The following is a 26,147-nucleotide window of genomic DNA, read 5'->3' as shown; positions in this document are numbered from 1 at the left end:
ATGTCACCTCCTCGGAAAGGCCATTTCAGATGAAAATAGCCACCCAGTCAAAAATAGCCACCTAGTCACTACGTATTCTAATTCTCTGCATCACACTTATCTAACATTTTCTTATTTGTGTGCTTGTTTTGTTGTCCTTTCCACACAGGCAGGTAGTTTTGTCAGTCTTGTTCACTGTTGTATCCCCAGTACCTAGATACAACAGCAACTCAAAAAATGTTGAACAGATGGATGGTACATAGTAGTCATTCAATAGATGATTGTTGCCTGATTGAAGAAGGATGTGGTATTTGAAATGGACTTGGAAGTATGTATAAGATAATGGTGGTCTTTGAGCAATGGAGAAGGAGATCATTATGGGCTACGGAACAGCATGAACAAAAGCAGAAAGCTAACTCAGATGAGTGGTGAGGTGCACTAGAAGACCCAGAGTAGGAAAGGATGCAGAAATGTCGGTTGGAGGAGGGCCTTACTCAGGCCAAGTTTGACTCTCTTGTTTAGTAGGGGAGTGATGTGATCTGACCCATGTTTTTACCAAAGTAATTTGGGAGGCAGTATGCAGGATTAGAGGTTGCAGAAGAGAGAGACCAGAAACAGGAAAAGAGTTAGGAGGTAACTGCAATAACCTAATTGGGAGTTGATGAGGGCTGGGCCTTGGGAAGTGGAAGTGGGGCTGGAGGAGGGGCCGAGGCAGTGCATCTCAACTCTGGCTGCATTAAAATCTACTGGGGAGCATTTACGCTTGTGGATGCCTGGGCTCTATCCCCCAGAGATTCCGGTTAACTTGGTCTCTGATGGGGCCCCAGCAATCAGTATTTTTAAAAGCTCCCTATATGCTCTAGCTGGGATTGAAATCCCTGGGACAGATAAAAGAAATTGTTCAGAAATAGAATAGACAGCCCTCAGGGCTAAGTGGATTTGCGTAATGAAGGAAAAGGAGGAATTGAATATGACTTACTTCTAGTCTGAGTAAACTTGGAGGACAGCTTTTTAAATGCATAATCTCAGTATATGGTACATCTACAAGGGACTAGTTTACTGTTATTAGCAGGTATGTATATGAAGGGCTTTTTTAGTCACAAAAGGACATTTTTGTTATAACATTAAGGAAAAATAAAACAATAGAAAATTTTATGTGCACTATGACCTGAACTATGTAAGAACATATAGAAAAGAAATTGGAAGAAAATGTGTATAAAATGTTCACACTGGTAGCTCAGGGGTGGGGGTGGGATTATAGGTGATTTTATTTCCCATTTTTTATATTTACTCTATTTTCCCAAATTTCTAAATGATCATATATAACATAATAAAAGAGGATATTTTATAAAGGAAGCCCTCTACACAAAAGATTAAAATATTAAAGTTTTTAGGGCTTAAGGGGGGAAAACCTTGAACTGTTTTGAGAATTTGCTTAAGTGAACTTTGAGCATATGTCCATTCATCTAAATTTCTGTATTTATTAATATATCTGTGTGTTTCCAGGGATCCCTACCTGAACACTGCAGGTGACTTTTACCCTGGGATTCAGAAATGTCTACAGGACTGAGCCTGGGCCCGCTAAAGGTATGTTTGCAAAAGCCACTCAGGAAAGCACTCAACCAAAGGAACGAGAGAACTAAGGTTTGCAGATTTGGTCTAAGGAGCCTTGGTATAAGTATCAGAGAATTAGGGTTGTTCTGAGGACAGCTCGATATATATTATACATGGAATGAATGATGCAGGCCCTCGTGTTTCCTCATTAGGGATTTATCCCTGAGCCTTGGGGGAAAGCAGATGTTTTAAAAAAAAAGCTAGATTAGAAAAAAAAAATTCATAGAGATATTGGGAGCATAAAGTTTTACAGCCAATATAGCCTGCTTAACAAAAAATTGCAGGGACAAAGGGTACTGTTCTCATTTCAACAGAATGACAGCTGAATGTCTCAGAACACAGAGTGGAAACATAAGCGTCTCAGACAACTTCCCCAGACAGCACAAATTAAAAAGAAGGAAAAGGCCAATGCCACTCTGTAACAGGACTACACTTGTGAGACTATAGTGGCAGGTCTAAGTGATAGCTAGGAGGACCAGACTTGTAAATACAAGTGCTACCTCCCTTCCCACTGGGGACTTTCTGAACATGTTGGGAGGAATTTGAGAGGGATTGAAGTTCTTGAATTTTGGTGTTTTTTCTTTTGACCCGGCAATTCCTCCTCTATGACTTTTCCTTACAAAAATAAATAAATGTACAACATGTATTTATAAGATTACTAATTGCAAAATTCATTATTGGAATAGTGAAAGATGGAAACAATACAAATATTCATCTAAAGTGTTTTGCCATTTAGTCATTCATTCTACAAAATTTTTGAACACCTGCTATTTGCCAGGTGCTTGTCTAAGCATTGGAGATACAGCTGTGACCAAACCAAACCAGGTCCCTATCCTCAGGGAGCTTGCACTCTTCTGGGGAAGACAATAAAATAAATTTTAGCGTATCCATACTATAGAATGCTATGATGTAGGTATATGTTATATGTTAGGTATATTTATATGTTATGTATATGTTAGGTATATTTATACTGAATTAAAACAAAAGATCTATCAAGATATATATATATATATATATATATATATACACATATATATAAAATACATAATTTTTACTTATAAAAACAAGTTACAGAAGAGAATTATAATATTCTTCTGTGACTATAATAATAAAGTGTATTAGATCATTCATAGGAAAACATCAGGATGAAAGATACATGACAAGCTTTGAATGATGGAATTTCGCCTCTGAAAATGCTCATTTGATTTTTTTTACAAGCAGTATTACATTTATAATAAAAATAAGTTATTAAAAAGAAACACTGTAGAGACTAAACCCTAGAAATGCTTTTTGAAAAATTGTTATTGGGATTTTATATTTATCCTGTGGCTGTTGAACATAGGGAAATTCAGGTAAAAGTTTTGTATATATGGGGGTACAAAAATTATGACTTCAGAATAATTCCTTTTGACCTCAACCAAATGGGAATGCAATGTGAAGAAAATAATTTTTGAGGTAAACTATGTCATTATAGCTCCACATGGATAGAACAGTGTTGTTCCCGTCATGATGACACACATCTACTTTTGGAGGGACAGAGCAGAGCTGTTTAGAGCTGTTCTGTTTTACGTATCATTTGTTTACTGCTGAGCTCAAGGACGCATCCCTTTTTAAATGCCTTTCTTAGCAATTAAATATCATTGTCCATTAGGTTCAAAAACTGTCCCTTTGATGGCTTTGCTTTCTACATTTATGTTGTATTTCCAAAGAAATAATCTAAATATCCAGCAACAGGGGATTAGTTAAATAAATGATGTTATTGTGCAGTCACTTTTCATTTGACTCTCAGCTATACTTTCGATGCTCTTTTCTGTATCACAGGTGGTTAGAAACCAGTAAACTACATTTTCCATATTCCCTTTCAGCTTGCATCGCATGAGGTTTGCTACTGGGAGGCACTGGTGGGGAGACTATAAGGTGGACAAGAGAGTAGCCTTTTTGTCTGTCTCTAGGGGTCCTTCCAATAGCAATAGAGGCAGCAACAATGACTACAGGCAACTATTTGTTCCCAAAACATCTGTGGCAGTTTTAACAGATTAGTAAGGCTATGGACTCCTGGGTTTCTACTCAGTGGTAGTAGAGGCAGCAGTAGTACCTCTCACAGATCAGCATCGAGTGTCACAAGTGCAATGGCCCACATATGGGCTCCAGCCCCAGGAGTGGTGGCAGCTTTCAGGTTTCTAGGTAAGACACACTGTGATCAATTGTTTGCAGAACTGGCCAGAATTCTTACTCTCCCTGTTTCCACGCCCTTTTGCAATGTGACTTTGCAGTTTTTCACATGAAAAGTGGAATCTATTTCTCTACTCTTGGAATCTGGGCTGGCCTTGTTCCTTACCTTGAGCAATAGAAGGTAGAGAAAATGGCACTGTGATAGTCCCAAGCCTAGGTCCCAAGAGGACTCTCGGGCTTCTGCTCATTCTCTTGGAGCCACGTGACTGCCATGGACTAAGCCCACACTGGCCTGCTAGAGAGTGAGAAACCATGTGGGTCTGAGTCTAGCCAGTCCTCTTGTCCCAGCTGAGGTCCCCAAACATGTAAAGGAGCCCAGCCAAGATCAGCAAAGCCAACCCACAACCAACTGTAGATGCATGAGGGCCCTCAACTGAGACCAGAGAAATACCTAGATGAATCCAGCCTAAATTGTTAACCACAGAATTTTTTCTTAAGTAAATTCTGGTTTTACACGAGTAAGTTTGAAGTGGTTTGTTACATAGTGATAGCTAACTAATATATACCTTTCTCTTTTTTTTTTAGCATGTTTTATAACTTTGTAGCAAGTTACTAGCATTAAGTCTGTTGCTGCATTAAATGTATAGAGTGGTTTCTGTTTGCCTGCTGGATACTGACTGTTACAAATGCTATGTCCATAGAATGGAATTCTATACAGCCATCAGATTAATGTTGAAGTAGAATACTTTGACATAGGGAAATTCCCATAGTATGTTTTTAAGTGAAAAAATGAAATTATAAAAAGTACATATAGTATGATGCCAATTTGGAGATATATATACACACACACATAAATAGTGGTAATTATTACCTCATGATCTGATATCTAATCACTTTGTGATTTTTTTCCTTTACGTTTTCTGCATTTACTAAGTGCTTTGTGAAAGCATGTATTTCCTTTATCATTAGAAAAAATTTTATTTATCTTATTTTAATTTATTTTATTGAAGTAGTTGATTTACAATGTTGTGTTAATTTCTGATGTACAGCAGAGTGATTCAGTTAAAAAAAATATATATATATATATATATATACACATTCTTTTTCATATTCTTTTCCATTATGGTTTATCACAGGATATTGAATATAGTTCCCTGTGCTGTACAGTAGGCCCTTGTTGTTTATCCATTCTGTATATAATAGTTTGCATCTGCTAACCCCAAACTCCCAGTCCCTCCCTCCTCCACCCCCCCTCCCCCTTGGCAACCACAAGTCTGTTCTCTATGTCTCTGAGTCTGTTTCTGTTTCGTAGATAAGTTCATTTGTGTCATGTTTTAGATTCCACATATAAGTGATGTCATATGGTATTTGTCCTTCTCTTTCTGACTTACTTCATTTAGTATGATAATCTCTAGATCAGTCCATGTTGCTGCAAATGGCATTATTTCATTCTTTTTTATGGCTGAGTAGTATTCCATTGTATATATGTACCACATCTTCTTTATCCACTCATCTGTCAATGTATATTTAGGTTGTTTCCATGTCTTGACTATTGTGAATAGTGCTGCTATGAACATAAGGGTGCATATATCTTTTTGAATTATAGTTTTGTCTGGATATGTGCCCAGGAGTGGGATTGCTAGATCATATGGCAACTCTACTTTTAGTTTTCTGAGGAACCTCCATACTGTTTTCCATAGTGGCTGCAACAATTTACATCCCCACCAACAGTGTAGGAGGGTCCTCTTTTCTCCACACCCTCTCCAGCATTTGTTATTTGTAGATTTTTTTTAATGATGGCCATTCTGACTGGTGTGAGGTGCTACCTCATTATAGTTTTGATTTGCATTTCTCTAATAATTAGCAATGTTGAGCATCTTTTCATGTGCCTGTTGGCCATCTGTATGTCTTCTTTGGAAACATGTCTATTTAGGTCTTCTGCCCAGAAAAAAATTTTATTTTAAATTGTTAATTTTTCAGGATATCTAGATTGATATTTGGTTTGGGGGAGCCATGATGCTTTCTGTAACTCCCTCTTTAGCAATGTATACAAAATGAGTGGGTTGTTTTTTTTTAAAAAAAAAAAATAGGTGACAGGGGAACAGTGTCTTACATCTGCTAACAGTGTCCCAAGCTAGGTTGCAGTCACCCTTGTTGCCCTGTAATCCATAATCACACAGTAGCATATGAAGTGGGACATAAACCATCTTTTTCTTTCTACTTTCTAAATCCTTCAAGTCACCTGACAACAAAGCTGCTGAAATATCTTCCTGACATGTATCCCCTACATGTGTCCAGCTCTAGATAATTCACTCAGCAGGTATCTAAATCTTTGATTACTCATAATCTTCTATTAAAAGGATGTTATGCTTTTATACTGACTTCACTACCTGTGTAAATGCTGTATTTATCCTGTGATATAAAAGATATAATTGATGGAAACGTGACTCAGAAGAATTCAGCCAAAAGGTAATAGTTCCAGGTATACAGGTTCTGTGCAGTTTTTCTTTTAATTAGTTAATTAATTTGTTTATTTTTAGCTGCATTGGGTCTTCCTTGCTGTGTGCGGGCTTTCTCTAGTTGCGGCGAGGGGAGGCTACGCGTTGCGGTGCGCTGGCTTCTCATTGCAGTGGCTTCTCTTGTTGTGGAGCACGGGCTCTAGGGCACTCGGACTCAGTAGTTGTGGCTCACGGGCTCTAGAGCGCGGGCTCAGTAGTTGTGGCATATGGGTTTAGTTGCTCCGCAGCATGTGGGATCTTCCCAGACCAGGGCTCGAACCCGTGTCCCCTGCATTGGCAGGCGGGTTCTTAACCACTGCACCACCAGGGAAGTCCGTTTTTTAACCATTTTAGTCATTTATATCATAATGTTTATTGACCTTGTTTTTCAAATCCAAAGATTGATTAGTGTTCGCTGACTTCAGTAGGAATATTCTCTACATAATGATGACTAATGTATTTTAGTTAGATTCATTTATTAGAGAAGTATCTTTGTACTTTAATAAAACAATACATAAAAATGAGTATGTTGAAATTCCTTCTATTTACAGTGAAATGTACTTTAGACATTCAACCATGCAGATGTTAAATAACCCAGGCCAGAGCCCCATCTTATTTAGATGTATAAGTGGCTAAATTTAAGGTGAAGACTGGGCCAGCATGGCTGAAGCAGAGTGGAACATTGAGCTGATTATCAATGAGTTAGCCTCTAAATTCAGTCCATATGCATGACCCTGATCCTAAACTTCCTTTTGTTAGAACTGTCCCCGTCAGTGAGCTGATGGCTGCCAATAATTGGGTTATATCATGATCATAATTAGAAACATTTATTGATCGACCGTTGGCATCAGGGTTTGAACCCAAACAGTCGCATGTAGGTGCCTGCACTCTTGACAATGGGTTCTGAAGTCAGACTGACTGGGTTTCCTCCTGGCCTCTGCCACTTACCAGTGTTCACATCTGTAACATGGGGATATCAGTAGTTACTACCTTATTGTCTTCACATGAAGCAATATGTGTGAAGTGCTTGGAATAGTTATGGCATAGTGGGTGTTCAATGAATATTAGTCGTTAATGTAATAGCACTGTGCCAACTCCTAATTACAAAAGCTTAGATCTAAAAGGAACCTCAAAGATGATTAAGTTCACTGTTTTTCAACTGCAGGTCACAACTTGTTAGTGAACTGTGAAATCAATTTAAGGGCTCACTCCCAGCACTTAATAAACCAAATAAGAGTATAATCAAATAGAAGTTATCAAAGTGCATTGCATGTAATAAGGGTAAGTGTTGTTTCATGAAACATTTGTTTTGGAGAGATAGCAGACATGATTGATGCTCTGCTCACATCACCTCAGGTCTCTTTTGCTGGTTCTGCCCATCCCCCAGTGTCTTTGTGCTTCTTTCCTAAAGAATCTTCCCTGTAGTTTTTCAGAAAACCTCCCTTCAGCTACTGGAGACATGGTAGCCCGATGTATTTGTATTATTTATCTGTTGTCGCATAATCAATTTTTCAAAAATCTGGTGACTTAAAATGACAACATTTATTATCTTACACAATTTCTGAGGGTCAGGAATCCAGAAGTAACTTAGCTGGGTGGTTCTAGCTTAGAGAGTATAATGAGATTTCAGTAAAGCTAATAGCTGGCGCTGCAGTCATCTCAAGGTTTGACTGGGGCTGGAGGATCTGCCTTCAGACTCACTCCTGTGGTTGTTGGCAGGCCTCAGTTCCTTGCTGGCTGTTGGCTGGAGGCCTCAGGCCCTTGTTATGAGAGTCCATGTCATGGACCTCTTTATAGGACTGCTCATAAAATGAGACCTTGCTTCCCACAGAGGCAGTGAAGAAAGAGAGAATCCAAGATGGAAGCCACAGTCTTTCATACCTTAATCTCAGAAGTGACATACCATTACTTCTGCTGTATTTCACTGGTTATAGTGACTAACCATGAAACAGCGTAGGCAGGAAGGTGTGAATACTACAAGGCCGGGACCATTGGAGGCCACCTTTGGGGACTGGCTACCATAGGTACCATGAACTTAAATGCCTGGGAGGTTACATCCTGCTGGGGTGGCCTGTAACCAGTGATTGAGTAGGGATGAAATATGAAAGCCCAGCTTTCTTGTCTCAAAGCGAGTGAGTCTCTGGTGTATTTTATGCTCCAGAGCTTCCCATGGGACCAGGCTGAGGCTGAGACTTCACCTGAAATTTGATCCTTGGTTGATTTCTGCACCTTTCCTCCTCTGCCACCTCTATTGCCATACCACTTTCTCCCGAAAACATCCTTGATAAATCGTTTGCAATCAAATCCTTATCTCAAGGTCTGCTTCTGGGAAACCCAACCTAGGGCAAGGTGGTGTATGTGTGTGTGTGTGTACTGGGTCAATATAAAACATTTCTTACTGTAAGTCATGGTTAAAAATGTTGAATTTTTTTAAAAAATAGTTTGATCTATATCCATTCCTTCATTTTACAACTTAGTAAACTGCAGCCCAGGCAGGTAAAGTGATTAACGCAATATTACCCAACCCTTAGTGGTTAGATGACTCCTTGGTTTTATTTTGACTTCCTGTGCTTAGCCTCTGGTTATAAAATCACTTCCATTGGATTGAACTTCAACTCTGCCAGTTGATAATTGTGTGACTAAAGTCAATTCAGTCCTTCTGGGCTTTAGTCCCCTGATCTGTAACATGAGGATAATAACTGCTCTGAGTAGAAGGAAAAGGTTGGATCAAAATGAAATCAAATTCAGGCTTCACCACTCACTGGCTTTCCCTGCTACCCACCCCCAGTTTTTTTTTGTTGTGATAAAATACACATAGCAGAAAATGTACCACCTTAACCATTTAAGTACAATTCAGTGGTATTAGGCACATTCATATTGTTGTGCAACTATCACCACCATCCATCTACAGAACTCTTCATCTTGCAAAACTAAAACTCTATACCCATTAAACGATAATTCCCCATCCCCCCTCGCCCTAGCCCCTGGGAACCACCATTCTACTTCCCGTCTCTATGATTTACCGCTCACTGGCTTTTTGTCCTTAAGCAAACAATGCATTTTCATTTCCCTCATCTTGGATGAAAAGAGACTAATACTTTCTAGTGTACAGTTTATCAAAATACCTGGTTTTTATAACCAACGGCAGCTGGAATTATTATCATGTACATGGAAGTGCTTTGTAAACTATAAAGCACCATAAATATGTGTCATTGTGGTTATTGTTATAACACTACACATTAATAGGACCCCAAATTCTGCTTATTTATATAGGGTTATATATCAAAGCATTATAAATTTTTGATCAACCTCATGTCATTATTTTAAAACAAACTATGTTAATAGTATCACCAAACTTGTTTTCCTCTGAAAAAAAATCAATTTTTCTTTATGGGAAAATTATCTGAAAAATCTTTTTCTAAATGAGTGATTTTGTATTTTAAGTAATTTTTAGTTATGTGGAAAAGCATACGAAAGATAAATTATAAATATGTGAGGTGTTTTAGTTCTTTGTATCTCTGGTAATATTTCTGACAGTAAGGGAGAATTTGATAATGTTTAGCTTCCAGGGACACTTCTTCTTTGAGTAAAGAAGTGGAGTGATTTTACAGTGTGTGTTGACATGAGCTTATATCTCCATTTGGAGCTACCACAACTCTGTCCTAATGGATCAGATATTTCAAAATTTTAAGGAGAAACAGTTAAGTGGATCATATAAACAAAAATTTTAGCAGAAACCAGAAGAAAAGATGTTTTAAAATGTAATAACTTGAGGCCCATATTTAGAAAAGAACCTATTTGCACTTGGGTTCGCCTGTCTGCAAATTAGAAGAATGAATTTGCCTACACAGGGAAAAAATAAAGCCTGATTCTGGCTGAGGGTCTGTAAAACTAGTTTTTGGTTTTGGGGTTTTTTTGTTTGTTTGTTTTTTAGTTAAAAAAACAACTGAGTTCATTGAAAACTACGGCCTTCTCTGTAAAGAAACAAGCACCCGTGTACATTTCTGGTGGAAAATAGTAAATGTATCTCTTATGAAAGGCAATTTGGCAGTATTCATCAAAATTACACATGCAGTTTGGGCCCGGGAATTCTTCTGGACATGTACATGTGTGCACGTGCATGTCACTTATTCTGTCAGGTGTATCTTTTGTAGCTGAATAGATTATATAGATAATACAGGGTCTCTTATCAGACCTAAGGAGACTTGGAAAACTTTTACAGGCATCAAAATGAACATTTATCTACCAAATGTGTGCTGACACATATATAAGAAAATTTATACGCAAGGTTGTTCATTGTAGTTTTTTTTAAAACTTTGATAATAGATAAAAATTTGGAAGCCACCCAATGTCCATCAATTTAGGATTGGTTTAAGAAATTATGATACATCCACACAATAAAATGCTCTGCAATTATGAAAAGATTGAGGCTGCTTTTTCTGTGCTGATGTGCTACAAACTCTAAAATATATTATTAAGTAAAAATGTCAAGATGTAATACAGTGCATATGGTAACTTTTATGTAAAAAGGGAGGAAATATTAATACTTATGTTCAAACACTGGTAGGATAAACAAGCAAACAAAATACCCACTTTCTCAAAAGTAGAGATAAAATAATAAAATGCACATGTTCAGTCCTTCCCTCTGCATAAGAAAATGTACTAATAATTGAAAAAAATTGTTCTCAGCATTTGAACTTGTCTCCGAGAGCATCAGGCATCAGTCTCCCAAACCCAGAGGTAGGTGTGAAGCTGAGTGGGCCCCTTGAAACCATTTATATGTCTTCAAAAAAGATGATGTGCTAAAGATTGAAAAACATTACTTTTGCAAGTCTCCGGGCACATGAATGTATTTGTAATGTACTGGTTTTTCTCCTCCTTTGGGGACTCAGACAAAACTGAGGCAGAAAGAGTTTCATTTTTATATCCTCCTATACAGTTTTACTCTTCACTAGCAGAACACAGAATTGAGCTTATCAGTAGCAACTCATAAAATTATTCTGCACATCTCCCCACTTAGGTTATCTGTTACCTTGTTTAGTAAACCACAATTGAACAGTTATTCTTGTCCTAATATTCCCTGCCTCACCTAGCACAGGGTCTCATTTAACAGATGCTCAGTAAATATTTGCTGAATTGAGCCACCTGCTTTATTTTACATTGATAAAATCATCCAGATGCAGATAAAATGTTAAAATGACTTACATTTCAGTTGTGAAATTAAAATCCAGAACTATGGCTTTCCTTTTGAAATAAGAAATGCTTATCTCAGAAAACCCTTAGTTTATCATTTTGGAAAATATGGTCTTATACTTTGATTTCCAATCCCTAGATAATTGAGGCAAAACGATTTTCAGTGCTTCTGGAATTTAAACCAGTGGTAGAGGCATGTATTAAGTGTACTGATTTGTTTTTTCAGGATATATTTAGTCCTCTTGTATATTGTTTCTTTATTTTTTCTCCTGGTCCAAGTTGGTGGTCAAGATTAATTTACAAGGTTTCTAAAGTAACTAAATTATTGCCAGCTCTTGGACAACTGCAATTGCCTTTTCAATTTCAAACCTTAGAAACAGAGCTCTACCAAAGCACACCTTCTCATTAATTCAATTTGCTTCAAATTTGGTGCATTCCATGGACAAAATCATACAATTGGTGATAATTATACTATTGAATGCATAAAATCTAGATTCCAGACTGGGAGAAAGGTTATAGACTAGAAAAAAATATTTGCAAATTATATATCTGATAAAAGTCTTATATACAGAATATATAAAGAAGTCTTACAGCTCAATAACCAGGCAAATAATAAACTTTAAAACGAGGAAAAGATTTTAATAAATGTTTCACCAAAGAAGACATACAACTGGCTAAGAAGTACATGAAAAGATGCTCAATATCATTAGTCATTAGGGAAATGCAAATAAAAAATAAAATGAAATGCCACCTTACATCCACAAGAATGGCTACAATCAGAAAGACAGACACTGAAAAGTGTTAGGGAAGATATGGAGAAATGGGAACTGGCAGATATGTAAAATGGTACAGCAACTTTGGAAAAAGTTTGGCAGTCTCTTGAAAAGGCAAACATGCATTTACCACATGACCCAGCAATTCTACTCCTGAGTATGTAGCCAAGAAAAATGAAAGCAGTGTTCACTAAAGGACTTATATGTGGATGTTTATAGCAGCATTATTTATAGTAGTCAAAAACTGAAACAGTCCAAATACCCATCAACTTGAGAGTAAATAAACAAATTGTGGCATATCTATACAATGGAATTTTATTCAGCAATAAAAAGGAACAAAGGACTGATACATGCTACAACATGGATGAACCTCAAGAACTCTTTGCTAAGGGAAAGAAACCAGACACAGACTACATGTTGTATGAGAACTGGCAAATCTATAAACATGGAAATTAGATAGTGGTTGCCTGGAGCTGGAAGTGAGAATTGAGATTGACTAAAAGTGGGTAGGAGGAATCTTTTTGGGGTGATAGAAATGTCCTAAAATTGGATTTTGGTGATGGTTACAAACTATAAAGTTACTAAAAAATATTTAATTGTACAGTTAAAACAATTAAATTTTATGATATAAAATTACATCTCAATAAAGCTGTTAAATTTTTTTTTAATTTGGTTTACAAGGTATTCTATTTGACATTTTATCCTGAATTTTTTTTCTTACTTAATTATCAAACTTAGATTTGAGGATGTGTTTGCATATCTATTTTTAATTAAGGAATATGTGTTCATTGAAGAAAATTCAGAAACTATATACAAGAAAAACCCTTCTATAATTCTACACTTTAATCTAAACACTGTCAATATTTGGATGTATACCTTTTGTAGAGGGCATCCATCATAGTCCTCCTATTCATGATTGCCCATTAGTTTTTCGATAGTCTTTCTTTTTTTTAATTGACATATAGTTGATTTACAATGTGTTAATTTCTGCTATACAGCAAAGTGATTTAGTTATATATATATATATATATATACACACACACACACACACACACACACACACACACACACACACACACATTCTTTTTCATATTATCTTCCATTATGGTTTATCAGAGGATATTGAATATAGTTCCCTGTGCTATACAGTAGGACCTTGTTGTTTATCCATTCTATATATAATAGTTTGCATCTACTAACCCCAAACTCCCACTCCATCCCTCTCCCACACCCCCTTACCCTTTGGTAACCAAAAGTTTGTTTTCTATGTCTGTGAGTCTGTTTCTGTCGTAGGTAAGTTCTTTTGTGTCATATTTTGGATTCCACATGTAAGTGATATCATATGGTATTTGTCTTTCTCTTTCTGACTTCACTTAGTATGATAATCTCTAGGTCAGTCCATGTTGCTGCAAATGGCATTATTTCATTCTTTTTTTAAATAAATTTATTTATTTATATGTTTTTATTTTTGGCTGTGTTGGGTCTTCGTTGCGGTGCGTGGGCGTGGCTTCTCTTGTTGTGGAGCACGGGCTCTAGGCACGCAGGCTTCAGTAGCTGTGGCACGTGGGCTCTAGAGCGCGGGCTCAGTAGTTGTGGTGCACAGGCTTAGTTGCTCTGGGGCATGTGGGATCTTACCGGACCAGGGCTCAAAACCATGTCCCCTGCATTGGCAGGCAGATTCTTAACCACTGCGCCACCAGGGAAGCCCTATTTCATTCTTTTTATGGCTGAGTAGTATTCCATTGTATATATGTACCATATCTTCTTTAGCCATTCATTTGTCAGTGGACATTTAGGTTGTTTCCATGTCTTGGCTATTGTAAGTAGTGGTGCTGTGAACATGGGGGTGCATGTTGGATAGTCTTTCTATAGTCGGAGAATGTGATGGTTTTAAAACCCATCTGAAAATTTTTGATTCCTCCCTCCTATCAAAAGACGGAGTCTAGTCCCCTTTTTCTTGAACCTAGGTGAGCATTTGTGATTATCTCAGTGACTAGAATGTGGCAGAAATGATACTGTGTGACTTTGGACCCTAGGTTATAAAAGGCTATGCCACTTCTACATAGCTCCCTCTTTGGGGATGCTCGCCCTTGAAACCTAATCATCATGTTGTAAAGAAGCCCAGGCCCCATGATATCAAATACTGGCTTCCCAAGTATCACCAGAATGGCACATTGATACGAGAAAGCTGAGTATATTGCTTAAAGCACTACCTCATGGAGTCTGAGAGAGTCTCAGAGAGGGAAGACAATATATCTGGTGCTATATGGAGAGTTGGGAGGTCGGATTAAAGTGGGTTTTTCAATATAGGGGCTCCATTCTGTTTGGGTAAGACTCTTAGGATTGGTGGCCATAAGCTGAGTATTTTGAGGTTACAGACTCAAAGACTCTTGGTATGTAAACTCTTCTGTTGAAGAGTGATAGGTCTTTCAGGAAGTTCCTATGAAGAACAATAATTTTATTTGCAACTTTTGCTGGGCAGCAGTCTACTGGAATACTAAAGTTATGCTAACAATTACAATGGAATAGTAAAGTCAGTTGAATGTAGAAAGTAAGCTGCGTAGGGGTAAATAGTATGACTCTTTATGGAGAGGACACATGTAGGTATCTGGCCGATAGCCCCAGGTAAAGTCACAGCCTGAAAACCATCATCAGTCACTAGACATGTGAGTGAGCTGTCAGAGGTTTCTAGCCTGCAGTTAAACTGAGTCAAACAGGCTAACTGTCCCCTCCAAACCTTGTACAAATTGTAGATTTGTGAGCAAAATTAATGTTGTTGTTGCTTTGAGCCGCTGAATTTTTTGGATGGTTTAGTACACACCAATAACATAACCAGAATGAGGAAATTTACATATCTGAGTCCAGCTTCTCCAACATGGGAGTAAAAACTCAAATTTACTGAGGAGCAGGGGTGGGAGCTTTGACACTAGGGCGTCGCGAAAGCTCGAGAGAGGGTAGATTCATCTGTGTTAATCACTGCTGTGTTTCCTGAACATGCCTATAAAACATACTGAAGAATGGTGTCTGAAATTTGCTGTGTGGATGACAGGCTCTTGGTGCTCCAGCCAGGCGTCAGGGCTGTGCGTCTGAGGTGGGAGAGCCAAGTTCAGGACATTGGTCCACCAGAGACCTCTCAGCTCCACGTAATACCAAACGACGAAAATCTCCCAGAGATCTCCATCTCAACGCCAAGACCCAGCTCCACTCAACAAACAACAAGCTACAGTGCTGGACACCCTATGCAAAACAACTAGCAAGACAGGAACACAACCCCACCCATTAGCAGAGAGGCTGCCTAAAATCATAATAAGGTCACAGACACCCAAAAACACACCACCAGGCGTGGACCTGCCCACCAGAAACACAAGATCCAGCCTCATCAACCAGAACACAGGCACTAGTCCCCTCCACCAGGAAGCCTACACAACCCACTGAACCAACCTTAGCCACTGGGGGCAGACACCAAAAACAACGGGAACTACGAACCTGTGGCCTGCAAAAAGGAGACCCCAAACACAGTAAGTTAAGCAAAATGAGAAGACAGAGAAACACACAGCAGATGAAGGAGCAAGGTAAAAACCCACCAGGCCTAACAAATGAAGAGGAAATAGGCAGTCTACCTGAAAAAGAATTCAGAATAATGATAGTAAAGATGATCCAAAATCTTGGAAATAGAATGGAGAAGATACCAAGAAACGTTTAACAAGGACCTAGAACTAAAGAGCAAACAAACAATCATGAACAACACAATAAATGAAATTAAAAATTCTCTAGAAGGGATCAATAGCAGAATAACTGAGGCAGAAGAACGGATAAGTGACCTGGAAGATAAAATAGTGGAAATAACTACCGCAGAGCAGAATAGAGAAAAAAGAATGAAAAGAATTGAGGACAGTCTCAGAGACCTCTGGGACAATATTAAACACACCAACTTTCGAATTATAGGGGTCCCAGAAGAAGAAGAGAAAAAGAAAGGGACTGAGAAAGGGAAGAGATTATAGGTGAAAACTTCCCTAATATGGGAAAGGAAATAGTTAATCAAGTCCAGGAAGCACAGAGAGTTCCATACAGGATAAATCCAAGTTGAAACAGGCCAAGACACATATTAATCAAACAATCAAAAATTAAATACAAAGAACAAATATTAAAAGCAGCAAGGGAAGAACAACAAATAACATACAAGGGAATCCCCATAAGGTTAACAGTTGATCTTTCAGCAGAAACTCTGCAAGCCAGAAGGGAGTGGCAGGACATATTTAAAGTGATGAAAGGGAAAAACCTACAACCAAGATTACTCTATCCAGCAAGGATCTCATTCAGATTTGACGGTGAAATTAAAACCTTTACAGACAAGCAAAAGCTCAGAGAATTCAGCAAAACCAAACCAGCTTTACAACAAATGCTAAAGGAACTTCTCTAGACAGGAAGCACAAGAGAAGGAAAACACCTACAATAACAAACCCAAAACAATTAAGAAAATGGTAATAGGAACACACATATCGATAATTACCTTAAAAGTAAATGGATTAAATGCTCCCACCAAAAGACATAGACTGGCTGAATGGATCCAAAAACAAGACCCATATATATGCTGTCTACAAGGGACCCACTTCAGATCTAGGGACACATACAGACTGAAAGTGAGGGGATGGAAAAAGATATTCCATGCAAATGGAAATCAAAAGAAAGCTAGAGTAGTAATTCTCATATCAGACAAAATAGACTTTAAAACAAAAACTATTACAAGAGACAAGGACACTACATAATGATGAAGGGATCAATCCAAGAAGAAGATATAACAATTGTAAATAATTATGCCCCCAACATAGGAGCACCTCAATACATAAGGCAAATTATAACAGCCATAAAAGGGGAAATCGACAGTAACACAATCATAGTAGGGGACTTTAACACCCCACTTTCACCAATGGACAGATCATCCAAAATGAAAATAAATAAGGAAACACAAGTTTTAAATGATACATTAAACAAGATGGACTTAATTGATATTTATGGGACATTCCATCCAAAAGCAACATAATACACTTTCTTCCCAAGTGCTCATGGAACATTCTCCAGGATAGATCATATCTTGGATCACAAGTCAATCCTTGGTAAATTTAAGAAAATTGAAATCGTATCAAGTACATTTTGTGACCACAACGCTATGAGACTAGATATCAATTACAGGAAAAAGTCTGTAAAAAATACAAACACATGGAGGCTAAACAATACACTACTTAATAACCAAGAGATCCCTGAAGAAATCAAAGAGGAAATCAAAAAATACCTAGAAACAAATGAAAATGAAAACACGACGACCCAAAACCTATGGGATGCAGCAAAAGCAGTTCTAAGAGGGAAGTGTATAGCAATACAATTCTACCTTAAGAAACAAGAAACATCTCAAATAAACAACCTAACCTTACACCTAAAGCAATTAGAGAAAGAAGAACAAAAAACCCCCAAAGTTAGCAGAAGGAAAGAAATCATAAAGATCAGATCAGAAATAAATGAAAAAGAAATGAAGGAAACAATAGCAAAGATCAATAAAACTAAAAGCTGGTTCTTTGAGAAGATAAACAAAATTGATAAGCCATTAGCCAGACTCATCAAGAAAAAAAGGGAGAAGACTCAAATCAATAGAATTAGAAACGAAAAAGGGGAAGTAACAACTGACACTGCAGAAATACAAAGGATCATGAGAGATTACTACAAGAAACTCTATGCCAATAAAATGGACAACCTGGAAGAAATGGACAAATTCTTAGAAATGCACAACCTTCCAAGACTGAACCAGGAAGAAATAGAAAATATGAACAGACCAATCACAAGCACTGAAATTGAAACTGTGATTTAAAATCTTCCAACAAACAAAAGCCCAGGACCAAATGACTTCACAGGCGAATTCTGTCAAACGTTTAGAGAAGAGCTAACACCTATCCTTCTCAAACTCTTCCAAAATATTGCAGAGGTTGGAACACTCCCAAACTCATTTTACGAGGCCACCATCACCCTGATACCAAAACCAGACAAAGATGTCACAAAGAAAGAAAACTACAGGCCAATATCACTGATGAACATAGATGCAAAAATGCTCAACAAAATACTAGCAAACAGAATCCAACAGCACATTAAGAGGATCATACACCATGACCAAGTGGGGTTTATCCCAGGAATGCAAGGATTCTTCAATATATGCAAATCAATCAATGTGATACACCATATTAACAAATTGAAGGAGAAAAACCATATGTTCATCTCAATAGATGCAGAGAAAGCTTTCGACAAAATTCAACACCCATTTATGATAAAAAGCCTCCAGAAAGTAGGCATAGAGGGAAGTTTCCTCTACATAATAAAGGCCATATATGACAAACCCACAGCCAACATCGTCCTCAGTGGTGAAAAACTGAAACCATTTCCACTAAGATCAGGAACAAGACAAGGATGCCCACTCTCACCACTATTATTCAACATAGTTCTGGAAGTTTTAGCCACAGCATTCAGAGAAGAAAAAGAAATAAAAGGAATCCAAGTCAGAAAAGAAGAAGTAAAGCTGTCAGTGTTTGCAGATGACATGATATTATACACAGATAATCCTAAAGATGCTACCAGAAAACTACTAGAGCTAATCAATGAATTTGGTAAAGTAGCAGGATACAAAATTAATGCACAGAAATCTCTTGCATTCCTATACACTAATGATGAAAAATCTGAAAGTGAAATTAAGAAAACACTCCCATTTACCATTGCAACAAAAAGAATAAAATAACTAGGAATAAACCTACCTAAGGAGACGAAAGACTTGTATACAGAAAATTATAAGACACTGATGAAAGAAATTAAAGATGATACGAATAGATGGAGAGATATACCATGTTCTTGGATTGGAAGAATCAACATTGTGGAAATGACTATACTACCCAAAGCAATCTACAGATTCAATGCAATCCCTGTCAAACTACCAATGGCATTTTTCACAGAACTAGAACAAAAAATTTCACAATTTGTATGGAAACACAAAAGACTCCAAATAGCCAAAGCAATCTTGAGAAAGAAAAATGGAGCTGGAGGAGTCAGGCTCCCTGACTTCAGACTATACTACAAAGCTACAGTAATCAAGACAGTATGGTAATGGCACAAAAGCAGAAATATAGATCAATGGAACAGGATAGAAAGCCCAGAGATAAACCCACGCACATATGGTCACCATATCTTTGATAAAGGAGACAAGAATATACAATGGAGAAAAGACAGTCTCTTCAATAAATGGTGCTGGGAAACCTGGACAGCTACATGTAAAAGAATGAAATTAGAACACTCCCTAACACCATACACAAAAATAAACTCCAAATGGATGAAAGACCTAAATGTAAGGCCAGACACTATCAGACTCTTAGAGGAAAACATAGGCAGAACACTCTATGACATAAATCACAGCAAGATCCTTTTTGACCCAGCTCCTAGAGAAATGGAAATAAGAACACAAATAAACAAATGGGACCTAATGAAACTTAAAAGCTTTTGCACAGCAAAGGAAACCATAAACAAGACGAAAAGACAACCCTCAGAATGGGAGAAAATATTTGCAAATGAAGCAACTGACAAAGGATTAATCTCCAAAGTTTACAAGCAGCTCATGCAGCTCAATATCAAAAAAACAAACAACCCAATCCAAAAATGGGCAGAAGACCTAAATAGACATTTCTCCAAAGAAGATATACAGATTGCCAACAAACACATGAAAGAATGCTCAACATCATTAATCATTAGAGAAATGCAAATCAAAAGGACAATGCGATATCATCTCACACCAGTCAGAATGGCCATTATGAAAAAATCTACAAACAATAAATGCTGGAGAGGGTGTGGAGAAAAGGGAACCCTCTTGCACTGTTGGTGGGAATGTAAATTGATACAGCCACTATGGAGAACAGTATGCAGATTCCTTAAAAAATAAAAATAGAACTATCATACGACCCAGCAATCCCACTACTGGGCATATACCCTGAGAAAACCATAATTCAAAAAGAGTCATGTACCACAATGTTCATTGCAGCTCTATTTACAATAGCTAGGACATGGAAGCAACCTAGGTGTCCATCAACAGATGAATGGATAAAGAAGACGTGGCACATATGTGCAACGGAATATTACTCAGCCATGAAAAGAAACAAAATTGAGTTATTTGTAGTGAGGTGGATGGACCTAGAGTCTGTCATACAGAGTGAAGTAAGTCAGAAAGAGAAAAACAAATACCCTATGCTAACACATATATATGGAATCTAAAAAAAATTTTTTAAAAAATTGTCATGAAGAACCTAGGGACAAGATGGGAATAAAGTCGCAGACCTACTAGAGAATGGACTTGAGGACACAGGGAGCGGGAAGGGTAAGCTGGGACAAAGTGAGAGAGTTGTAGTGTATATATGGACATATATACACTACCAAATATAAAATAGATAGCTAGTGGGAAGCAGCCGCATAGCACAGGGAGATCAGCTTGGTGCTTTGTGACCACTTAGAGGGGTGGGATAGGGAGGGTGGGAGGGAGGGAGACACAAGAGGGAAGAGATATGGGGATATATGTATATGTATAACTGATTCACTTTGTTATAAAGCAGAAACTAACACACCCTTGTAAAGCAATTATACTCCAATAAAAACGTTAAAAACAAAAAACTCATATTTACAGCCCTATTTGCATCTAGTGTATAGAGACAGGACCTAGACCCTGTCAATCAGATGCACCCATCTGAGACACCAGTTTAGAAGTGAGCAGTCAGTGATGCTTCCATTTCTTCTGGAGTTGTGTCTATCCTCTAGCAGTGGCAATGACAGTAGTTTCTCGGTGGTTGCAAAATTGGGTTCCTGCCCCACATCTGGCATCAGGATAGCAGCACTGAGGGCTTCCTCTAGTGATCAGTGGCAGTGGTTTATCAAGTCTGTTTTGAGGTATGGTTTCAAGTTCTGTTCCTGGAAGTTAAGTTTCCAACCCAGTTCTGCAGCCCTCTGAGCAGTTGTGAGAACTATGAATGAGTGACTTTTCTGCTTAATAATCAACTTGATCAAGAAAATGGTACCAGAAATGGTTGCAGGCAATGGATCCTCAGGAAAGTGGGGCGAAATCTCAGGTTGATTATCTCTTTTAGTTGTTGCTGATGTCTCTGAAAACCTGACTGGCACTGAATCAGTCCAAGACATGCATGAATCAAATAGCTAATTTAATTATTACCTGTGCTCACTAGGAATAACATGCTCATTTTGGGAAAGGTTCCAAGGTATGTAGGGACAGTTGTAATAGAATAATATGAAAAGCTTAAGAAATGTAATTTTTGCAGTGTAAGCTGGTTGCTTCCAGCTGAACTTCACAGTTTAAAAAAAGATGAGCGCTTGTATCAAAGCAAAAGCAGAAGTTTATAGAATTTCTATGATTTTATTCAAAGAATCTCTTATCACTTGCAGCCACTGGGCTGAGATAGCTAAAACAAAACTCAAATTTTGATTCTTAGGCTGTTTTATAAAAACATTGGTTTCCCAGATATTCTACACAGAAGTTATATTTGGATTGGGAGAGAATGAGATCCCAAGAATTGGAATGGAAACATGTAGGACTCAGGTGACTTAGTGCCCGAAACCCCATAGGGCGTTCCTTCCTCTCCTGGCTAATGAGGCTGTTCATTCCTTGAAGACTCTGTAGCAACCTTGCTGAGAGTGTTACCTTGAAAAGGAGAGAAAATTTCTTCTGACTTCTTAGCCCACTACTTCTAACTATTGCCACACCTAAACTAGCATCAAGTCATGGCAGGCTCCAGTTGGCAAATTGCGAATTTACCAATGTGTATTGGCAAAAATCAGAATAGGTTCACTGAGTGCTATACCAAGGAAAGCAGAACAAAACACTAGATCAGACTGAATTCATTATTTAGGAAGCACTTATAAGGAAATTCTGATTTCATTGTGCCAGCTTAAGATGCTGGAAGGTAATCCAGTGGTTTGTTCAATTGGACTCAATAAGGGGGCCCAGAGTAAAGGAAGTTGAGATGCTAAAAGTTTCTAAGTATGACACAGATGAAGGAATCCAAAGACAGGAAGGTAGAAATTTTGTAGTGGATTCGTTGTATATTACCTATTCACTCATTCAGCTCACATGGTTTGGTACTTTATACTTAGAACTTCTGCCATAGTCTCCTCTAGTAGTGTGTGAGATACATAGGAAGTGAACCATATTCTCAGTTTAACATTCAGTTAAATCTGAAAAATGATTAGCAATAACCCAGCACTCATTTTCTGACCCTTTTCAGGCACAAAGTAACTAGCACACCCTTTCCAAGAACAGACTACAGGGCACTCTGAAGAAGTGTGCTTCATCAGTGACTAGGCGGCTATTGCCCACTGGTCTTGGAAGGTGGTGGGAAAAGTATTTGACACTGCTTTGCCCCCACTGACCACTTGGAGTACCAGCCAGTTGTGGTATGTATTAAGCCGCACCCTGCAAGATGTGTGAAACTGGCAGGTCCCAATCAGTGGGATCAGTGGGAAATTATAGGTGAGGTCAGTGATTCTCAATTGGAGGTGATTTTGCCCACTAGGGGATATTTGGCAATGTCTGTAGACATTTTTGGTTGCTGCAAATGGGAGGGTGCTACTGGCATCCAGGGAGTAAAGATCAGGGATGCTGCTAAATATCCCACAATGCACAGGACAACCCCCACTTCCCCAACAAAGAATATCCAGCCACAAATAGCAGTAGTCCCAAGGTTGAGAAACTCTAGGTTAGGTATACATAAACTATGTACAGGAAATAGAGACTGACCAGCCCTGCTGTGTTGCATATGGAGCAGAGATTGGCAAACATTTTCTTTAATGGGCCAGGTAGTAAATATTTTAGGCTTTGTGGATCACAAAATCTCTGTTTCAACCATAGACAATATTCATAAATGAAAAAGAAAGTCTGTGTTCCAATACAGCTTTATTTCACAAACAGGTCATGGTCTGGATTTGGTCCACAGATATAGAGGAATAGCCTGAACATTATTACTACAGTTGTTCTGTCATTCATTTTATGATGCTGATCAACAACTATTTTATTGTTTAGCAATGCTTTTTATTTTGCAATAAACCCTTTAATTTCCAATGAGCTAAGAAAATGAAGTTTGTGATTATTAATGACAAATGAACTACTGAATTTCCACTTCTCAAGAAAGTTGATCATGGCATGTAAATTGCACAGAATTTTTGGAGACATTTACCATCCTCCCTGGGAGCCAAAATAATATAATTGACTATATAAGATCATGGGACATAAATCTGTGAGGAATACATAAACATCTATTTTGAAATTTGGTAATTTATTTAAGAAGCCTGAGCCTGAGATCAACAGTTTAACATGTGCATCGTCAGAAGGTGTATTTATATATCACGCTGTGAAGCATGACTTTTCATTTACATCAAACAATCGTTTTACTAAATTAATGCCATTCATTTTTATTCCAGCTTTTCATGTGCACATATTAAAAATGAAGTGATAGATGCTATTGTGTTAACTCGAAGAACTGCAAAAAAGAATTAAGTAAGGTCAGTTTTATATGAGTAATATTGGAAGTTTCAAATGGAAAATCTGTTAATCTCGATGATGGTTTAATTTTATTTTTACCCAATTCATGGAATCAAAGTGAAGTTTTTAGAAGTTCATTCTGTCAAAGGGAAAAGTATGACATTATTACTAATTCAATTGAAAATTCAGTTAAAAAGTTCAGCATTGAAGATACGGTTCTCTTTTGTGATACAATATGAAAACAATACTATGTGAAGCTCAGTGTCATGATAAAAAGGTTTTTACACAGTGAAGATGCCTAGGGAGCAGAAGTATACTTGGAATTGGTTGACATGCACAAATGATACAAAACTGAGTCTAAAAAGCTATGGTATTATAACAATCAAAATTTAAAAGGCAGTTGTCAAAATTCACAAAGACTTTATACAGGCACACATTAACTGAACTAAAAAACTATTGCAATTAAGTTCATATTGGATACAAAAAATATTTTAGCATGGCAGTACATGGTTTCTCTCAAGTTGAGGAAAATTCATATAGGAAAGCCTGGGAATTTTTTTTGAACTAAAATAAACTTTAGATATATTACAATTTTTCAAATTTATATTTTGGCCTCCTTCCCTAGAAGGCCATAGTGGGCAACACCAAAGTGATATTTCTGTGAAAGTAAAATATTCATTCCGGCGACATGTACATGAACTGAAAATTAAATTTCTCTGTATTTCTGTCTACTGATGACTACAGTGTGTATCTTACTAGTACAGTTGCTTTCCTCTGATTTGTGCAAGAAGTCACCCTAATTTTTTTAACTTTCATATGTGTAAGATATGTACCACAAAACGACAGTCTTCAACATTTGTTCTAGGCTTCTTGCTAACCTCCACAGAAAGCACTTGGGCTCTTAAGAAATACAGTGAGATACTGAACAGGTCACTAATAAGAAGATAAATTAATGGTCCTTTTCTGCTGCTCAGAGCTGTTGTTAAGATGAATTTAACAACAGGATCGCTGAAAAGGTCATTAAGCTCCAAATACAGTCAATTAAGAACCTGCCAAGAATGGAAAAGGGGGCCTCTTCTGGCCCTCTGCTACTCTGCCCTGTGTTCTCTCTGGTAGACATTTGCTGTTTTCAACTGCCCAGCATCCACTGCCACTTCCCAAGAGTTCCCCAATTTTCTTTTGGGGAATATCTCTCCCTAATTAAGGTGGTCTTGGTGTAACATAATTTTGGGTTCCTGCCTCACCCTTTGGAAGCCAAAGGCATTCAGTCCTTCCTTGCCTTGCCGACCTTAAGAGCCAGGATGGAGAAGTTGACCTGAGCTTGGCTAATATGATGCTGTCTCTTAAGACTGAATCTTGAGCAAATGATGCACAAAAACAATTGGAGGTCATGCACTAATTAGTCACTTCTTGCTTTGAGTTGGTGGCTAGGGAACGGGTGGCCTAGGTCTGTAGAGTGACCCTGGTTTCTACAGACTCTCAAATCTGACTTGCCAACCTACTATCTTCAGTTAAGCAGAGCTTGTTTGGGTTACTTGTCAGCAGAGGACCCTAACTGACACATCCTCCTTTAGCAGTGCTTTTCCTTTTATCTACCCCAAGTGAATTACTCTATAACCTGCCCATCCTGCTTGTCTCTGAGGAAGACATTTCTTGCTAAAGGTAATTTGCACTAAGGTGTTAAGGACTTGGTGTGTTACTCCTCCTAGTCATCTTAGAATGGTGAAAGGATCTTTAGGGAGAAGGCAGTAGACAAGCCTTGAAGGGTAGATGTTCAGGCATTTGGTTTCCATAAGTCTATAGAGTGAAATGCTACTCTTTATTGAATACTTTGCTATGTATGTGTCATTGTGCTAGGTAAACCCCTTATAAACAATCCCCATGACAACACCTCCAAGAAGGTGTTATTATGCCCATTTTATAGATGTGAAATGAAAGGCTTAGAACAGTAAAAGAATTTAAGGTCACCGAGGTAGTATCTGGGGGAGCCAGAATTTGAATCTATGCTATTTGTTTAAGGCTCCTTTCACTCAACCTAATGTTTTTGAGATTAATCCATGTTATTGGATCCATCCTAATTCGTTCTTTTATTGCTCATTAATTGTATGAATATACCACAAAGTTTTTTGCTTATTCATTTTCCTGTTGGGATATTTCGTTAATGGCTGGTCTGAATAAAGCTGCTCTGAACATTCTTGTACAAGTCTTTCTATGGACTTTGTATGCATTCCTTTCTTATGTTTCATATATATTTGGAAGTGGAATGGCTGGGTCATGAGGAAGGAATATATTAAATTTTATTAGAAACAAGGGCGTACAATTGTACATTCTGTCAGTAATGTTTGAGAGTTCCAGTTG

At 37.8% G+C, this 26,147-nt stretch overlaps 1 protein-coding gene across 10 annotated transcripts in view; it reads left to right on the top strand.

Annotated features, from left to right (window-relative positions):
- The window catches only part of LOC309621152 (ferritin light chain-like), a 177,531-nt gene that overhangs the window by 4,578 nt on the left and 146,806 nt on the right, over positions 1–26,147 (top strand). For 8 of the 10 annotated variants that reach the window (XR_014239766.1, XR_014239767.1, XR_014239768.1 and 5 more), the window contains exon 2: positions 1,486–1,566. Coding sequence is in view for 2 of the 10 variants with exons in the window: in XM_082378270.1 (XP_082234396.1) it covers positions 1,534–1,566 (33 nt within the window). In the remaining 8 variants the exon portion in view is untranslated. Of the gene's footprint in view, positions 1–1,485; positions 1,567–6,003; positions 15,675–26,147 lie in introns of those variants that run through there. The other 2 variants (XR_014239770.1, XR_014239773.1) reach the window with 2 other exon arrangements.

The sequence above is a fragment of the Balaenoptera borealis genome, assembly GCF_965194805.1.
Source record: "Balaenoptera borealis genome assembly, chromosome: X".
Taxonomy (NCBI): Eukaryota; Metazoa; Chordata; class Mammalia; order Artiodactyla; family Balaenopteridae; genus Balaenoptera; species Balaenoptera borealis.
This window is presented reverse-complemented; position numbering and strand designations above follow the sequence as displayed.